We start from the raw sequence: 16,855 nt of genomic DNA on the forward strand, positions 1-16,855 counted from the left end.
CATAGCAGAACCACCAGTTTTACTTTGCATATGACAATAAAACTCTTGAATCTTGAATCTTAAATTTTTAAAAATGTAAAAGAGGGCACAATGCACAAACCACAAAGTAAATACATGTTTTAACATTATTAGAGCCCTCTGGACATGAAATAACACCCCTATAGTCACTTTAACACTCCTTTATTTTTTTGTTTACAACACTACGCAGGCTACAGGATCACTAAAGGGACAGAACAGACGGCCGCCACTAGTATAGAAAGTTCCCAAGCTAACTAGCTTGCTTTTCCAATGTTCTCAACTTAAGAAAGTGTTTCAAACAGAGTGGGGAAGAAGGACAAAGAAGCAAGTACCTTACCATTTCCACACGGAATGAGACGAGGATCTTTTTTTCCCCACTCAATCTCAGCCATGGCATGTCCGTCTTAGCCACTGCATGTCCGTCTCACCTATGCCATGTCCGTCAGGCATGTCATGTCCGTCTCAGCCATAGCGTGTCGGCTCAGCTCTCCTGGCTCAGTAGCCAGTCTCCATGCAGTATGAAAAGGTAATCAAACATCATGTCTCATAACATTACTGATTCCTAGTGATCAGAGTATTACATATAACTCATCTTTCAATATTTTTTGACAAATAATAGGCCATACTAAACCAGCAATCATTATTTTAAAAACAGTGACATAGTGAGGGAGCGATATTCGAACTGTGATATAGCGAGGGACGACTGTAATTTGTTTGCCCTGAATCTGAATGCCAAATTGCAAATGTGCGGGGATCCACTGTATTAATGTTGAATGTATTTTTTCCACACGTCTTGTGGCTGCTTACACACTTCCACACAATTGCTGTGTGTTCTACTTCCCGATTTTATGTTATTTCTGAAAAATTCACAAGCTAGAGAACAGAGTACATTTTTTTACTCAAAATAGTGCAGCCTTGGCAGTGTTACACATGACAGCCATACAGTACAAATAAAAAGGATTATTTGGCTGTCGTTATAGAATCAAGTGTCCACACCATTCAGATTCAATACTAATCTTAATGAAGGAGACGTCTGTTATCCACCCACGCAACATTAACTGATATCACAGTTATAGTTTAAATAAGAAATATGAATTTTACAGTTTGGAGGCATTTGTCAGATTGGAAGTATGTTGGAGTTTCTGCTCATGCAGCTTCACCAATGAGGGCTGCACCGTGATGTTACCAACAGCATGCTTAGGCAAGACACAATTATCTTGCTATTCACTGCCAGCTTGTTAGACAATAATGGCTGTATGTTTCATTTTTATTTTCAGTGGATTGTAAATATATACTGCTATACAAGCTGTACACTGACTACTCCAAGTATATCTACTTCTACAGTATTGTCCTACAGTATTGCCCTGCTTACATGTGAGGGCTGTATTCCCATCCTCTCCTGTGGTGCAATGTGAAAGTCAGCATCATGTCTGATTTCTCGCTTCTTTTTTTTGAAATTTTTTTTAAGTGAAGGGACCATCCGCCCACTCTCACTTCCTCACTCTGTGTCCACAGAGGCCAGGAATCTCACACAGGAAAAATTTACTTTGAAGCCTCACGTTGGAGTTGGTCTATTACAAAATTTGATTTATTCTTGCTGAAGGTAAGTATTAAGACTGTTGTCTCGTCATTCTGTCTCCATGTTTTTTTTACATTTTACATTTTTCCTTGTTGAATAGGCCTAATTTGCACTTTGGGATTGGAAGATTGGATTCTATCATGATGAACGATGGTGGAATACCAAATGGAAGGTCCACAAGGTTTATTTTAATTGTCTTCTCTCTGACTATCAAAAGTTGCATTGGATTTTCACTGAGGAACTGTCGAATCAGTTCCAACCGGGCCATTTGTTCGGCCAGCAACCTCCAAGCGGTTCCTCGGGATATCACACCATCAGTCAACGAGTTTGACTTGTCAAAGAACAAAATATCCAAAATACGATTCAGTGACTTCAGAAATTACACAGCCCTGCTAGAGTTAAAGTTAAATTGCAACATCATTTCACAAATAGAAGAAGGAGCCTTTGCCGACCTGCGCTCGCTCCAGAGGATGAATCTGAATAATAACCAGCTGACACAACTGGGGGACATTTTTGATGGTTTGAGCAACCTAACTGAGCTGAGAATCAACAGCAATAACATCAAAACTGTGCTGTCGTCCTCTTTTAAGCCCCTGAGGAGATTGACCTTTCTGGACCTGTCCTACAACAAACTGCAGAAGCTGTTAAATGTTCATCACGCAATACAACATCTACCAAATCTGCGGTATCTGCTCATCAGAAATATCAATCTAAGAATTTTTCAGTCTTGGGAACTGACCAACAACACGGTGGGCCTCCAACACCTCGATTTATCTCAGAATTCCATTGATGTTTTCAGCGTCGCCGCAGATGTTTTCCAAAACCTAACGTTGCTAAACATTAGCGTTCCCCCAAGAAAGCAGAAGATGAAATGGGACCTTCATGAGCAAACACTGCTCAGCCGAGTGTCCACCCTCGATATTGGCGGGACTCACTTGGAAGACATAACAGCGTTTTTCGAGAGCTTCAATTTTTCATTGAATTCTGTGATGATAAAAACAACCAAACACGATCTTAAAGAGCTGCTTAGCATCTCCTGCACCATCCCTACACTAACTCAGCTCCAAATCAGACACAACAACCTCAATTTGGTGGATTCAGATCTGCTTCAGCTGTGCTCCAATGTCACCAATTTGGATCTAGCCTCCAATCGCATCCAAAGCATCTCCAAAGACTCTTTCAGAGCCCTTCAAGCTCTAGAGGTGTTGCGTCTGAACTTCAATGTGCTCTCCTTCGTCCCACTTGCCATTAGAAATCTGACAAGCCTTCAAGAACTGGACCTGCGCTTCAATAACATCATTTCTCTTGGTTGTCATAACTTTGCCAAGTTGGGCAAACTCAGGGTGCTCAGTCTCTGCCACAATTTCCTCACGACCATAAGGCAGTGCATCTTCCAGAATCTGACCAACCTTCAGGTCCTGAATATGCAGAAGAACCAAATCAGACGACTGGATTATGCTTTTAAAAGATGCTTCCCAAATCTCATTAAGCTGCGACTGTACGGTAATCAACTCAGCACAATTGAAGACGGAGAGTTTGAGAGCTTGCGGTCTCTTCAGTACCTGGCACTGCACGGGAATCATATCAACAAGCTGGAAAAAGGCTCTTTTAGGGGACTGACGATGCTCACAGATATCCTGCTGCAATCCAATGACATCAGAGAAATAAACCAGGATGTGTTCAATGATCTCATTAACTTAAGAAGGTTGCATTTATTGGATAATCACATCAAATACCACTCTACCGCAGCTCTGCCAAAGCCGCCATTCTCACGCCTTTCTAGCCTGGAGACCCTCATCATGTCAGGCCAACACAGCAGGCTCAAGAACTACTTACCTCGTAACTTCCTGCAAGGTTTGACCAACCTCTCGGTCTTTGACACCAGGAACGTCCAGCTCTTGTCCTTGCACCAAGATATGTTCACATACACGCCACGTCTGCAGAAGCTTGACATCAGCTCAAATGACCTCGGAGATGTCTCGCCACATTTGTTTGATCCCATCCCGAACCTTCGAAGCCTCTACATTTCCAGAACAAGTCTTCAGTCGCTAGATTTTTTAAAGGAGGCCAATCTTACAAAGCTGGAGTTCCTGCAAGCGCGAAAGAACCAATATTCAGTCATCACTGAGGAACAGCTGGACTCTCTCCCTGCTCTGGTTTATCTGGATCTTCAAGGCAACAGTTTCAACTACCCCCCGGACCTTAAAGGCACCAAGCTGCTGAGCCTTGACCTCCGATCCTGTTCCGTGGACATAGAGTTCCTCTACTTCATCTCCACCACATGTGCGATCCTCTCGTTCATGCTGACAACCTTTATCTACCATTTCCTGCGATGGCAGCTGGCTTACGCCTATCACCTCTTCTTGGCTTTGCTCTACGAGAGGAAGCACAGGAACGCGCAGCCTCGGTGTCTGTACGACGCCTTTGTGTCCTACAACGCCCACGATGAGCCCTGGGTCTTCAGAGAGCTGCTACCCAAACTGGAGGGGGAACAGGGCTGGAAGTTGTGTCTGCACCACAGAGACTTCCAGCCAGGTGAGGACACGCTGCTTAGTCCCGCCTCTACTCCAGTTCAAGTCACGGTCACACTTAGTTTCATCACCAACAGGGAAGCCCATCATTGACAACATCACTGAGGCCATCTACGCCAGCAGGAAGACAATCTGTGTGATCAGCCGGAGATACCTGGAGAGCGAGTGGTGCTCCCGGGAGATTCAGGTGGCCAGGTAAATCTATAGAAATCTATCGTTTGCTCCACTTTGGAGAAAAGAGGCACTCAAACGGTTTCTTTTGAAGGTCGTCATAAATGAAAACCATTTTTCAAAAAAGGGCTTCTCTATGCATCTTATAATAAAGCCCAGAGCTTTGCCAACGATCCCTCAGTCAGCTACAGACCTGGAAGGTGTATGTTTAATCATTTTGTTTCTCTTCAGCAAATAGGCTAACCTTGCATGATATGCTTGAAAGCTAATTAGCATGCTATTATTGCTTGTTTGGGTGAACAAATGTCCTGTTTTCCCAGGCCATGTCCTGTCTTGTTATTTTATTTTTTTAGACATTGATCCAAATGTGCATCTGTGTGGCGTTTGCATGTTCTCCCCGCCCAAAGTCAGCTGGGATAGGCTCCAGCATACCCCCGCGACCCTAATGACGATAAGCAGCATAGGAAATGGATGGATGGATGATCAAAATGTGCTGGTTTTCATCATTTTTCATCAAAAATGACTGGATATTTATTAAGACTTGAAAAGAGAGCTATTATTCTCTTACAGGCCAATTTTGGTAATATAGAAGAGACAGATGTATACCCCCGCCTGTCGCCCAAAGTCAGCTGGGAGAGGCTCCAGCATCCGCGACCCTAATGACGATAAGCGTCATAGGAAATGGATGGATGGATGATCAAAATGTGCTGGTTTTCATCATTTTTCATCAAAAATGACTGGATATTTATTTGTTCAGACTTGAAAAGAGAGCTATTATTCTCTTACAGGCCAATTTTGGTAATATAGAAGAGACAGACGTGTACCCCCGCCTGTCGCCCGAAGTCAGCTGGGATAGGCTCCAGCATGCCCCCGCGACCCTAATAATCGGTATTGAAAATGGATGGATGGATTATTTCACTATTTCATTCCAGAGATTTTGAAGTTATTTTTGGACCATTGAAACTTATTAAAGAATATCGGAATGCACATTTGCACATGCACATTTTTTTTTCAAGCCAATACTGATCATTTCCTACTTCTCAAGCCCAATACCATACCGATTACTTTTTACAGTAACACCTGTTATTTTGTAAATTTTGATTTGACTGGAGCTTGTGCACACCTGGAAGTATGAACGACTCAAACAATGCTGGATTTGACGACCTGTACCTGTCGATTTGTCCTCACAAAATATGACGTCACTATTGTTAACAAAACATTTAAAAAATAATAGTGGCGGCTCAGAAGTACAAACCATGGCTCCAAGGAGTTTACTTATCAACAAAGGCCGGTATCTTCATCAATGGTAAAGTGCTGGTCGTCCACCGCCATCATGTCCGTGATGAAATCACATATCGCTTTGGCCCTCGGGTTGTCTCTGATAAACTTTTTTGCTCTTTTCAAATGCCGGTTTGATGTGTTTAAGCTCCATGTTTTTTTTCCATCATCACAGAATGTTTGCAGTGCATTTGGTGAAATGTCTTCCTCTGAAACGGTGATCGATGCCGTATTTGTTTATAATTGAGCTCAGGTAGAGTTACAACAGGTCATTTGCAGCAAGTCACAGAAAAGGAGCGGTCGATTTATTCACGCTAACTCACCTACAGCACAGTACAGGTAATTTCGCCTCATTGGAGCGTTTTTTCTTTTTAATTATTGGTTATCTGATTGATCCGTATGACATCATAATTCTATCAATCTGATAATTTTTGTGCACCCCTAATGGCATCTATTACTTTGGACAAGAAACAAACCTTTGACAGTGGGTAACTCTTCACCTGTCTGCTCCTCCAAGCTTCCGCCTGTTTGACGAGCATAAGGACGTCCTGATCCTGGTCTTCCTGGAGGACATCCCCGTCTGTGAGCTGTCTCCCTACTACCGCATGAGGAAGCTGCTGAAAAAGCGGTCCTTCCTAAGCTGGCCTCGGGCAGCACAGTGCACTGACCTGTTTTGGGAGAAACTCCGCCAGGCTCTGACGGCCAAAGAAGATCCAGGTGGTGAAATGCTGCTGCTGACTGTAGATGACGATGACGAGTGGTGAAGATGATGAAGGTGATGGGAAGCTAGAGAGACTCATTGCGGGACTTCCAGAAGGAATAAAGAAAAGGCTAACTGGTTAGAGCAGTTACAGAAAGCATAACAGGGAGGAAGTTTTGTTGTGAATAGTTGTTATAATTAAGCTAATTTGCGTGTATGCTGGTAAACAGTTTGTCCTGGTTGAGTCAAGCTTCACTTTGAAAACACAATGAATTAAACATCACATGCAGTCATGGGAGCTAACTCTTCTACTGCACAGCTCTACAAAACAACCTACTGTAATGTTCAGGTGTTTAGCCGAATCACCACACACCTGGTACACGCCTTTAGACGACTGATTAACACATGTGAAAGTTAAAGCAAGTTTGGTTGAAAAACGTGGCCGCCATCAAGCAAAACATGCAAAATTTGAGACTAATTTTCCATAAGTCATTAAGCATTTGTATAATAATCAAAAAAACTTCGACAATATCTGTATTACATGTATGCTAGCATGTCTTCCAAAGCATTTTGACCCCAAGCGAGGGGAGGGAATGGGAAACATTTAGTGTATTTGGTTAGTGTACGTTTTGGTTGGAGTCAGACCTTCTGGAACGAATTAATGACGCTAACCAAAGTTCCACTGTATAAACTACTAACGTACTGTATATTCACTTTCACTTTACCTCACCTAACTATGGTGCGTTCAAGGACTATGTGGAACATCTCAACGCTTGGCGAAATTATATGGTCAGTCTTTACTTTGAATTTTTTCACTAAAACTGCAAAACAAATACATTAGTATTTGTATCAATGTACTAAGTGAAATTATCATGCAAGTTAATAAATGTGTACCACCAAATAAACATGTACGAGTGGGGCAAGACACACCTAGCCAAACTAGCTTGTGCTCATTAGTAAAGAAAAAAGTCTTCTACATGAATGACCTTAAACATAAAGGTACAGCAGTAAGAGTAAATTTACAGCATATTTAGTCACTTACAGATTATGTCTTGCCTCAAACAAGAAGATGAGTTTGATGAACGTTGCTCTCAATGTGGCGTTTGCACTAAATGACTTGCCGATGACAGTAGGAGGCCGCTAGATGGCGGTGCCACATACAAACTAACTACCAAAGAAGCAGTTATATTGTGCTGTTGTCCAGAGACAACAGTGACATCTATCGGAGAAACAGAGAATAACACCAGCATTGCAAATAATGAAGAACTTGAGGGAATCAGTGAAGTATAAAAACATAAACAGGCAACATTTGTGGCCTGGTACATGTATGCTGTACATTTTACCTGTATTATCACGTCTTTGTACATTTTTATAGACTTAAGGTGAATGACATGGGTTGTGACAGCCTATTTTGGGGAAATAAATAATTCTAATAATAAAATATTGAGACCAAGAATCTGAATGCCAAATTGTGAATGTGTGGGGATCCATGGTATTAACTTGCAATGTATTTTCTCTGTCATGCGAGCAATAGTTGCACACTTCTTTTGTGTAACGTGGGTTCTGAGACAAACTTCTTCTTTTTGTTTTCACTAATGCTGCGTAATGCCTGAAGAAAGAAAGAAAATTTCACAAGTTAGGCAACAGAGTAAATTTTTTTACCTTAAAATAGTGCAGCCTTGTCATTGTTACTTCCACATGATGCCCGTGTAAATATCAATTGTTCACAATAATTCAGATTGAATTAAACATTATAATCATCATCTCAATGAAGGAGGCAAAAAATATTTGCAAAAAGAAAAGTGATGAGGAAAGAGTTGTCATCTTGGAGGCTTGTTCAGTGAGGGCAGCACTCGTGTAACCCAAACTATGACGTGACCGACACCATGCTTTGGCGTGACGCGGTTATCTTGCTATCCACTGCCAGCGAGTTAGACAATAACAGCTGTGTGTTGACACACACTATACAAGCTTCTCTAAATACAGTATATGTATTTCGACATTATTAGCCTCTGTCATAAAATGCTTGCTTAAACGTGAGGGCTGTATTCTCAAATCCCGCCCCCCTGGGTAAATAGTGAAAGAATTCAGCATCATGTCATTTTTAAGTGAAGTGACCGTCCTGCCCACTCTCACTTCCTCACTCGGTGCCCACAGAGGACAGGAATCTCACAAAGGGAACGCGTCTCTCACGCTGGACTTGGTCTACTATTTGATTTCTTCCCGTTGAAGGTATGAATTAAGATTGTTGACTTGTTATTCTGTCTCCATGTATTTTGTTCATACATGTTTCTGTCTTCTAGATGACTTTGATATGTCTTTCCCTGTTCAATAGGCCTAATTGACACCTGATTTGGTTGGGAAGATTGGACTCTCTCACGATGGAAGATGGTGGAATACCAAATGGAAGGTCCACAAGGTTTATTTTAATTGTCTTCTCTCTGACTATCAACAGTTGCATTGGATTTTCATTGAGGAACTGTCGAATTAGTTACGACAGCGCCATTTGTTCGGCCAGCAAACTCCTGGCTGTCCCACGTGACATCCCGCCATCGGTCAGAGAGTTTGACTTGTCCGTGAACAAAATATCCAAAATACGAGTCGGCGACTTCAGAAATTACACAGCCCTGCTAGAGTTAAACTTAAAGCGCAACATCATTTCACAAATAGAAGAAGGAGCCTTTGCCGACCTGCGCTCGCTCCAGAGGATGAATCTGAATAATAACCAGCTGACACAACTGGGAGACGTTTTTGATGGTTTGAGCAACCTAACTGAGCTGAGAATCAACAGCAATAACATCAAAACTGTGCTGCCGTCCTCTTTTAAGCCCCTGAGGAGATTGACCTTTCTGGACCTGTCCTACAACAAACTGCAGAAGCTGTTAAATGTTCATCACGCAATACAACATCTACCAAATCTGCGGTACCTGATCATCAAAAAAATCGATCTCAGAATTTTTCAATCTTGGGAACTGACCAACAACATGGTGGGCCTCCAATACCTCGATTTATCTCAGAATTCTATTGAAGTTTTCAGCGTCGCCGCAGATGTTTTCCAAAACCTAACGTGGCTTAACATTGGTGGCCCCGCAAGGAAGCAGAAGATGAAATGGAACCTTCATGAGCAAACACTGCTCAGCCGAGTGTCCACCCTCGATATAGGTGGCATTCAATTGGAAGACAAAAGAGCGTTTTTCGAGAGCTTCAACTTTTCACTGACTTCTGTGAGGATGAACGCGATGAAACACAACCTCAAAGAGCTGCTCAGCATCTCCTGCACCATCCCTACGCTGGCTCAGCTCCAAATCAGACTCAACAACCTCAAGCTGGTGGATTCAGGGCTGCTTCAGCTGTGCTCCAATGTCACCGAGTTGGATCTAGCTCAAAACCGCATCCAACAAATCTCCGACGACTCCTTCAGAGCTCTTCAAGGTCTGAAGAGCTTGAGTCTCAGCCGCAATAACCTCCCACTGGTCCCGCCCGCCCTTCGGAATCTGACGTTGCTTCTGGAACTGGACCTGAGCTCCAACAACATCACCTCTCTTGGTTGTCACGACTTTGCCGAGCTGGGCAAGCTCAGGGTGCTCCGTCTTTACCAGAACTTCATCACGAGCGTAAGGCAGTGCGTCTTCAAGGATCTGAGCAACCTTCAGGTCCTGAAGATGCAGACGAACCAAATCAAGAGACTGAACGATGCTTTTAAAAAATACTTGCCAAATCTCAGACAGCTGCTACTGGACAGGAATAAACTCACCACGATTCAGGACGGAGAGTTTGAGGGCTTGCGGTCTCTTCAGAACCTGACACTGCATGAGAATCATATCAACAAGCTGAAAAAAGGCTCTTTTAGGGGACTGACGATGCTCACAGATATCCTGCTGCAATCCAATGACATCCGAGAGAGCGAGATAACCCAGGATGTGTTCAATGATCTCATTAACTTAAGAAGGCTGGTTTTATCCGACAATCACATCAAATACAACACGAATGCAGCTCTGCCAAAGCCGCCATTCTCACGCCTTTCTAGCCTGGAGACCCTCATCATGTCAGGCCAACACAGCAGGGGCAAGAACTACTTACCTCGTAACTTCCTGCAAGGTTTGACCAACCTCTCGGTCTTTGACACCAGGAACGTCCAGCTCTTGTCCTTGCACCAAGATATGTTCACATACACGCCACGTCTGCAGAAGCTTGACATCAGTGCGAATGAGCTTACGGATGTCTCGCCACATTTGTTTGATCCCATCCCGAACCTTCGAAGCCTCTACATTTCCAGAACAAGTCTTCAGTCGCTAGATTTTTTAAAGGAGGCCAATCTTACAAAGCTGGAGTTCCTGCAAGCGCGAAAGAACCAATATTCAGTCATCACTGAGGAACAGCTGGACTCTCTCCCTGCTCTGGTTTATCTGGATCTTCAAGGCAACAGTTTCACCTGCGACTGCGACAACGCCTGGTTTGTCCAGTGGGTAAACGACACCAAAACACAAGTTTATGACGCCTATAACTTTGTATGCAACTACCCCCCGGACCTTAAAGGCACCAAGCTGCTGAGCCTTGACCTCCGATCCTGTTCCGTGGACATAGAGTTCCTCTACTTCATCTCCACCACATGTGCGATCCTCTCGTTCATGCTGACAACCTTTATCTACCATTTCCTGCGATGGCAGCTGGCTTACGCCTATCACCTCTTCTTGGCTTTGCTCTACGAGAGGAAGCACAGGAACGCGCAGCCTCGGTGTCTGTACGACGCCTTTGTGTCCTACAACGCCCACGATGAGCCCTGGGTCTTCAGAGAGCTGCTACCCAAACTGGAGGGGGAACAGGGCTGGAAGTTGTGTCTGCACCACAGAGACTTCCAGCCAGGTGAGGACACGCTGCTTAGTCCCGCCTCTACTCCAGTTCAAGTCACGGTCACACTTAGTTTCATCACCAACAGGGAAGCCCATCATTGACAACATCACTGAGGCCATCTACGCCAGCAGGAAGACAATCTGTGTGATCAGCCGGAGATACCTGGAGAGCGAGTGGTGCTCCCGGGAGATTCAGGTGGCCAGGTAAATCTATAGAAATCTATCGTTTGCTCCACTTTGGAGAAAAGAGGCACTCAAATGCGCAGTTTTGAAGTTCTGGGTTTTGTGACATCATAAATTAAAACACACGGTGGCGGTGGTTAGCATGTTGGCCACACAATCTGGATTTTCTGTGTGGATTTTGCATGTTCTCCCCGTGTGCGCGCCTGTGTTTTCTCCGGGTACTCTCACATTCCAAAAATATGCATGTTAGGTTAAGTGGAGACTCTTAATTTAAATGAATAAAAAGGTATGGATGTGAGTGTGAATGATTGTTTGTATATACAAGTATGTGCCCTGCGATTGGCAACCAGTCTAGGGTGTACCCCGCCTCTCGCCCAAAGTTAGCATACACTTGTGACCCTAGTGAGGATGAGCAGCATAGAAAATGAATTAATGAAAAACTTTTTTTCTTTTCTTTGCTCCACATCTTGTAATAGAGCCTACAGCTTTGCCGACTGTCTGTCAGTCAGCTACAGAAGTGGGATTTCCACGTTTGGTCATTTTGTTTTTCTTCAGCAAACGGGCTAACCTGGCATGTTATGCTTGAATGCTAGCTAGCATTGCTAACGTTTGTGTTCTCCTTTCCCACTTAATGTTCTGTTGTTGTATGTCTTACATTGGACAAGCTACAAACCTTGTAACTCTTCACCTGTCTGCTCCCCCAAGCTTCCGCCTGTTCGACGAGCATAAGGACGTCCTGATCCTGGTCTTCCTGGAGGACATCCCCGTCTGTGAGCTGTCTCCCTACTACCGCATGAGGAAGCTGCTGAAGAAGCGGTCCTTCCTGAGTTGGCCTCGGGCTGCCCAGTGCACCAACCTGTTTTGGGAGAAGCTCCGCCAGGCTCTGAAGGCCCAAGAAGATCTGGGTGGGGTAATGCTGCTGCTGACTGTAGACGACAGATTGCGGCGATGATGGATTAGTGTGTCTAAACTTCAATTTGAAAATCCAATGAATTCAAATTCACTGTTGCATGTTGATCAACAAACAAGCCAACTCTTCTACTACACAAAACAACCCACAAAGTATGCATTTGTGTCATGATCCTCAACCTTTGAGGATGCATGTAAGCTAGCATGGCTTCCAAAGCGTTTTGACCACAACCCATTGGGGGCGCCACTAAATATTACCATTCAGACACCAACAGACACGGGTGGTATTAAAATGTGTTTAATAAATTATCAGGCAGTAGCTTTTCCAACATTTGAGAACTCCAGTGAACATAATCATGTGCGGACGTTACAAAGTATTCCAAATCCAACTCTTTGCTCTTCATAAAACATAGCTTATCTGACCGTGTGTATCTTTGCCGCAGAGGAAGTGAAGCACAAATGATCGCAAGTAAATATTGCGTTTATGCTGCAGTGGTGGTCATATTGGCTGCAAACATCCGCTGGGTGGCCTCTGTGCTCTTCCTCCTGCGCTCACTACCAGGCAAACAACATTTGTTGGACGTTTGTTTTCCATGTTTTATTCGAGAAGACACAAGCTGAAATGTGCAGTGGCGTTGTATACTCACTCGATGCACCTCATCCCTCTTTGGGTCGAGTCCTTGGACGGGTCGGCGCACAAGAACTTTCTGCGCAGGTGGAAGCTGGAAGGACCAGAAGGAGCAACCGTGGGAATGAGTGCACTGGAGGAATTTCGGCTTGTTGATTAACCCCCAGTTACATTTTTTTTTTTTACTGCACACGCCCTGGCCAAAGTGCCCCCATGACAGCAGCCGGAGAACTTGTCTGTCTTGTTTTTACAGGAGCAAAAAAAAAACACTATATGTGACAGTTTTATGTTTATTATTTTGATTCATTCATTATTATTATTATTTTTCAATATAATTGTATGTTTTTTAATATAGTATCATAATATATGTAATAGATTTTTGTTACATTTTTTATATAATTTTAATATTACTTTTTGATATAATACCATGTAATATAATATATTTTTATATTTCTAGATATAATTTATAGACTTCTTTTCATGTCTATGTATTATGTAATTTTATACTATATATTGTTTGTTTGTATTGATTTATATATGATATCATTATATATTATAATCTTTATGATGTTACAAATGTATATGAAAATAAATATATATTTACATGTTATTTATTTCTATAACACTGTACATGAATATTAAATATATATTTAAAAAAAACAATATAAAAGTATAAAAAAACGAATATTACATGATTTTTTTACTTACACACAAATAATAATAGAAATTAAATAAAATAATCATAAAAATAAAATACATCATGAAAAAGTGCTGTTCCAGCACACTAGCCAGCCACGCTAATGAGATCCAATGCAAGATGCTGTGCCAAATGCTCTACTGTACCTTTACAAAGAAAATACTGTGATCATTTGTTGAATTTAACAATATTCTATGATACATACGTCCTCAAACTTATTTTTTTTACACCAAGCGCCACCTGAAAACATATTTTGCTTTGCAGGCACCACCGTTATATACCATATACAGCTTGTGTATTTGGAAAATTGGTTGATTCATTTTTATTTCTCTCTATTTGCTCCAATAGAGTACCACTAGATGGAGCCCGCGTACCACCAGTGGTACTCGTGCCAGTGTTTGGGAATCTATGCTGTGCCCCTTTGCAAACTGAAACCACATTCCTAATCGTTTGTGGTTGTGTTTGTAAACGCTCTGCTGTGGCGCTTTTCTTCTTGGCTCGTGGACCAACTGAAGATAAGAACAGGTAGCAATAAAAAGCGGTCAGCTCACATGACAGCGTTGATGTCGCAGGACTTGCCCATGCTCTGGATGGTGTAGCCCAGCAGCTTTTTGCACGGCAACCTGGCGACACTGTACCCCAAACAGCAGCTGGCTGGAGTCAAATATGCGTTTAGATTAAAAACTAAAGTCCAGGTTGCTTTCCAAAAGTCAAGGTGGTCTTGCTCTCACCTGAGTGTGTTCTGCCAGTGAAGGTCATGAGGACGAGGAGTGCTGTCAGGATATACACCTTGCGGCCTTCCATGCTTTCGGTGTGGTCGTCGGGTGTGCCGAGTGAAAATGTGTCGGTGTGAGCAGCCGCCTCTCTCCTTAAGTAGGATGTCTCTCTGCCGGGATTTCTCTGCGTCAGAGGCGTGTGTCGTCAGGCTTGTGCAATGGCATGTGCCATTGTTGTTAACCTTGGGAGCCAGCCAGGAGCGAGGGCAGAGTATGATCGTCTTCAACCGGGGACGTCCCCGTTTGGGTGTTGAGAAACGACCAAAAAAGACACACCTTCTCTCCAGGTGTCCTTTTCCATTTTTCTCTGGGAAAATGCACAATTCAGAATTCAACCAACATTTTCAGGAAAAACCCTCTCAGGTTGCACAGAGCCTCAGCGTAACGTCACTTCATTGAACAGCAGAGCATTAACGCTGCCTTTTGCTTGTTCTTTGGCTTTTCGGGACAACTTCAACAATACCCAGAAGCAATGTTTCACTTCTTTTTACGCTTGTATGCTGGTTGCTATTGTTAAAGCGTTACTTCAAGAATGACCTGTACCGTTTTAGAATGGTGACAGTTTCCCTTTGGAATGGATTATTTGTATTTCCTGTCACAGGGCTGCGGCCCTGGAGCTTGTTTTTCAGTGGCCTGCAGCACATTCTAAAAAACACAACCAATACAATGAAAATACATATATAGATCAAATTCAGCATGAAAGCATAAAGAAACAGCAAAAATTGAAAAAAGAGCTAACAAAAACATTGAAATGTCCATATTAATAAATCCAATAATTACAGGCTTTGTCAACGATAACACTAACATAGATGTATAACTCATTATTTATGTTGGGAAAATAATTATTCAAAATACAGTCATGGAAAACCAACTAGATACAACTAAAGGTACCTTTGTTTGGACCAATATAACAATGACAACAAAAGTAGCTATTAGAGTTACATTTTTTGGCAGTACAATGCTATACGTAGCTATTCATGTAAGAACTTAAGTGATTTTGGTTACTATCAAGAAAACCATGGAAGTTGCCAGATATCGTCTCTTATGAGCTATATTTGTTATCATCATTATATTTGTTCAAACAAATGTAGCTTTAGTTGTAGCAGGCATTCAAATGGATCAATAACCTGAAGAAACAAGGGTGGCCTAATCATTTTTTCCATGACGGTATTAATAAATAGTTAATATAGTGATGATATATTATTGTATAATAAAATAATAAATATAAAAATAAAGTAACAATTATCAGACACAAATGTAACATCAAGTGGCCCATGAATCTTTTGATTTTTCAGGATGCAGTCCTTTGTGGAAAAAGGCCCGACACCCCTGACCTAGAGGATATTTTTTCAGATTTTGTCCTGTATTAGCAATCCAGCTATCTACACTGAAAGGAACAGAAACGAATGGGATTTTTTTTTTTGCTTAATTGTTCCAAAAATTGTCACGTTTATTCTCTGAAAAGGTCAAAGCCGAGATAGCCACAATGGCGCAATAAAAGCTGTCAAGGAAGCGTTCCCCCAGCGTCCAATCAGATGGCTTTGATGCCATTACCTTATATGAAGGCATGTATTTGTCGATTGCTGACACATTGACACAGTAAGGCAAATGGACAAAACGTGTTTGTTTTTTTCTCTGTTAAAAATGTGACTTCACCAGAAAGATGAACGGTTCACTAAGCGTCTAATTGGATGGCTTTAACGTCATCACTTGACCCCGCTTGCTGCCACTGAAGGCATGTTTCTTTTCTGTCTTTCCAAACGTATAAGCAGCAAACATATTGTCTGTTTAAACTGAGATCAGATGTCACTCATCACGCCACAATTAAATTCATATCTATTTTAAGCCAGCGCGTCAGAGGGTTAAAAAAAGAGGTGTGCTATAAATAGTAACAGATTAGGGTGTCCGGGCATGTGTGCGCATGTTGACAAAGAGCATTTCCTTGATGATGCAAGCACAGTAGGAGATTGCTCCTTTGTCAGCATTATCTTTTTTTTGTTTGTTTTGTTTTTTGTCTTTATTACCTCAGCCTTGGATCTGAATTTGAAGGTCTGCCTTGATGTGCCACTAATGTGTGTGTTTGCGTGTAACCTCATTTGTGCAGGAGCTGATGTCCAATTGTATTTTTAAACATGACCTCACCTTTTGGTGAGCGACTGTAAATGAGTGACTTGGCTAAACGGTGATTTTAAAAAACAACAAAGGAGCTGTTGTTGCAAAAATTGAGTAGGATTTCATACCAAAAAAAGGACAGGTTAGGAGGTCATGATGCCAGGTTGTTGGCAAAAACTCCCCAAAATAACACATTTCCACGATATCACAGTTTTAGTGCAGATCCGGTTCAACATGTCACCAACGGGGTACTTTTTTTGTCATTTTGCTTAATTTCCATGAATATAAAAGACATTTTTGTGGTAAAATGTGTACTTTTAAGACAGTTACTGTATGTAATATAATGTACTACATTGTATAGTGTGCTAATAAACATCCCTATGCTTTGTGTTTGTACAAACAAGCGCTGCATACGCGCACACC

General features: G+C 42.2%; 3 protein-coding genes across 8 annotated transcripts in view; 1 reads left to right on the top strand and 2 right to left on the bottom strand.

The window, feature by feature from the left end:
- cnksr2a (connector enhancer of kinase suppressor of Ras 2a) overlaps positions 1-7,427 on the bottom strand; it is a 49,236-nt gene extending 41,809 nt beyond the window's left edge. For 2 of the 6 annotated variants that reach the window (XM_054765711.1, XM_054765706.1), the window contains exons 1-2: positions 6,246-7,401; positions 6,078-6,175 (exon numbers count right to left, since the gene is read on the bottom strand). The gene's annotated coding sequence lies outside the window, so the exon portion shown is untranslated. Of the gene's footprint in view, positions 1-6,077; positions 6,176-6,245 lie in introns of all 6 variants that reach the window. The other 4 variants (XM_054765712.1, XM_054765713.1, XM_054765707.1 and 1 more) reach the window with 3 other exon arrangements.
- Positions 1,544-13,297, top strand: LOC129174410 (uncharacterized). Its single transcript, XM_054766393.1, has 7 exons — positions 1,544-1,621; positions 1,698-4,132; positions 4,206-4,323; positions 6,095-6,337; positions 8,637-11,140; positions 11,214-11,331; positions 12,016-13,297. Exons 2-7 carry the CDS (start codon positions 1,738-1,740, stop codon positions 12,260-12,262), a joined length of 5,625 nt encoding a protein of 1,874 aa, XP_054622368.1. The 5' UTR covers positions 1,544-1,621; positions 1,698-1,737; the 3' UTR covers positions 12,263-13,297.
- On the bottom strand, positions 12,496-14,575 carry ccl20b (chemokine (C-C motif) ligand 20b). The gene is made up of 4 exons (XM_054765718.1): positions 14,276-14,575; positions 14,096-14,198; positions 12,867-12,941; positions 12,496-12,774 (listed from the first exon to the last, which is right to left on the bottom strand). Exons 1-4 carry the CDS (start codon positions 14,346-14,348, stop codon positions 12,702-12,704), a joined length of 324 nt encoding a protein of 107 aa, XP_054621693.1. The 5' UTR covers positions 14,349-14,575; the 3' UTR covers positions 12,496-12,701.
- Between the last annotated feature and the right edge of the window lie 2,280 nt (positions 14,576-16,855).

Source organism: Dunckerocampus dactyliophorus, chromosome 21 (genome assembly GCF_027744805.1).
Source record: "Dunckerocampus dactyliophorus isolate RoL2022-P2 chromosome 21, RoL_Ddac_1.1, whole genome shotgun sequence".
Lineage (NCBI taxonomy): Eukaryota > Metazoa > Chordata > Actinopteri > Syngnathiformes > Syngnathidae > Dunckerocampus > Dunckerocampus dactyliophorus.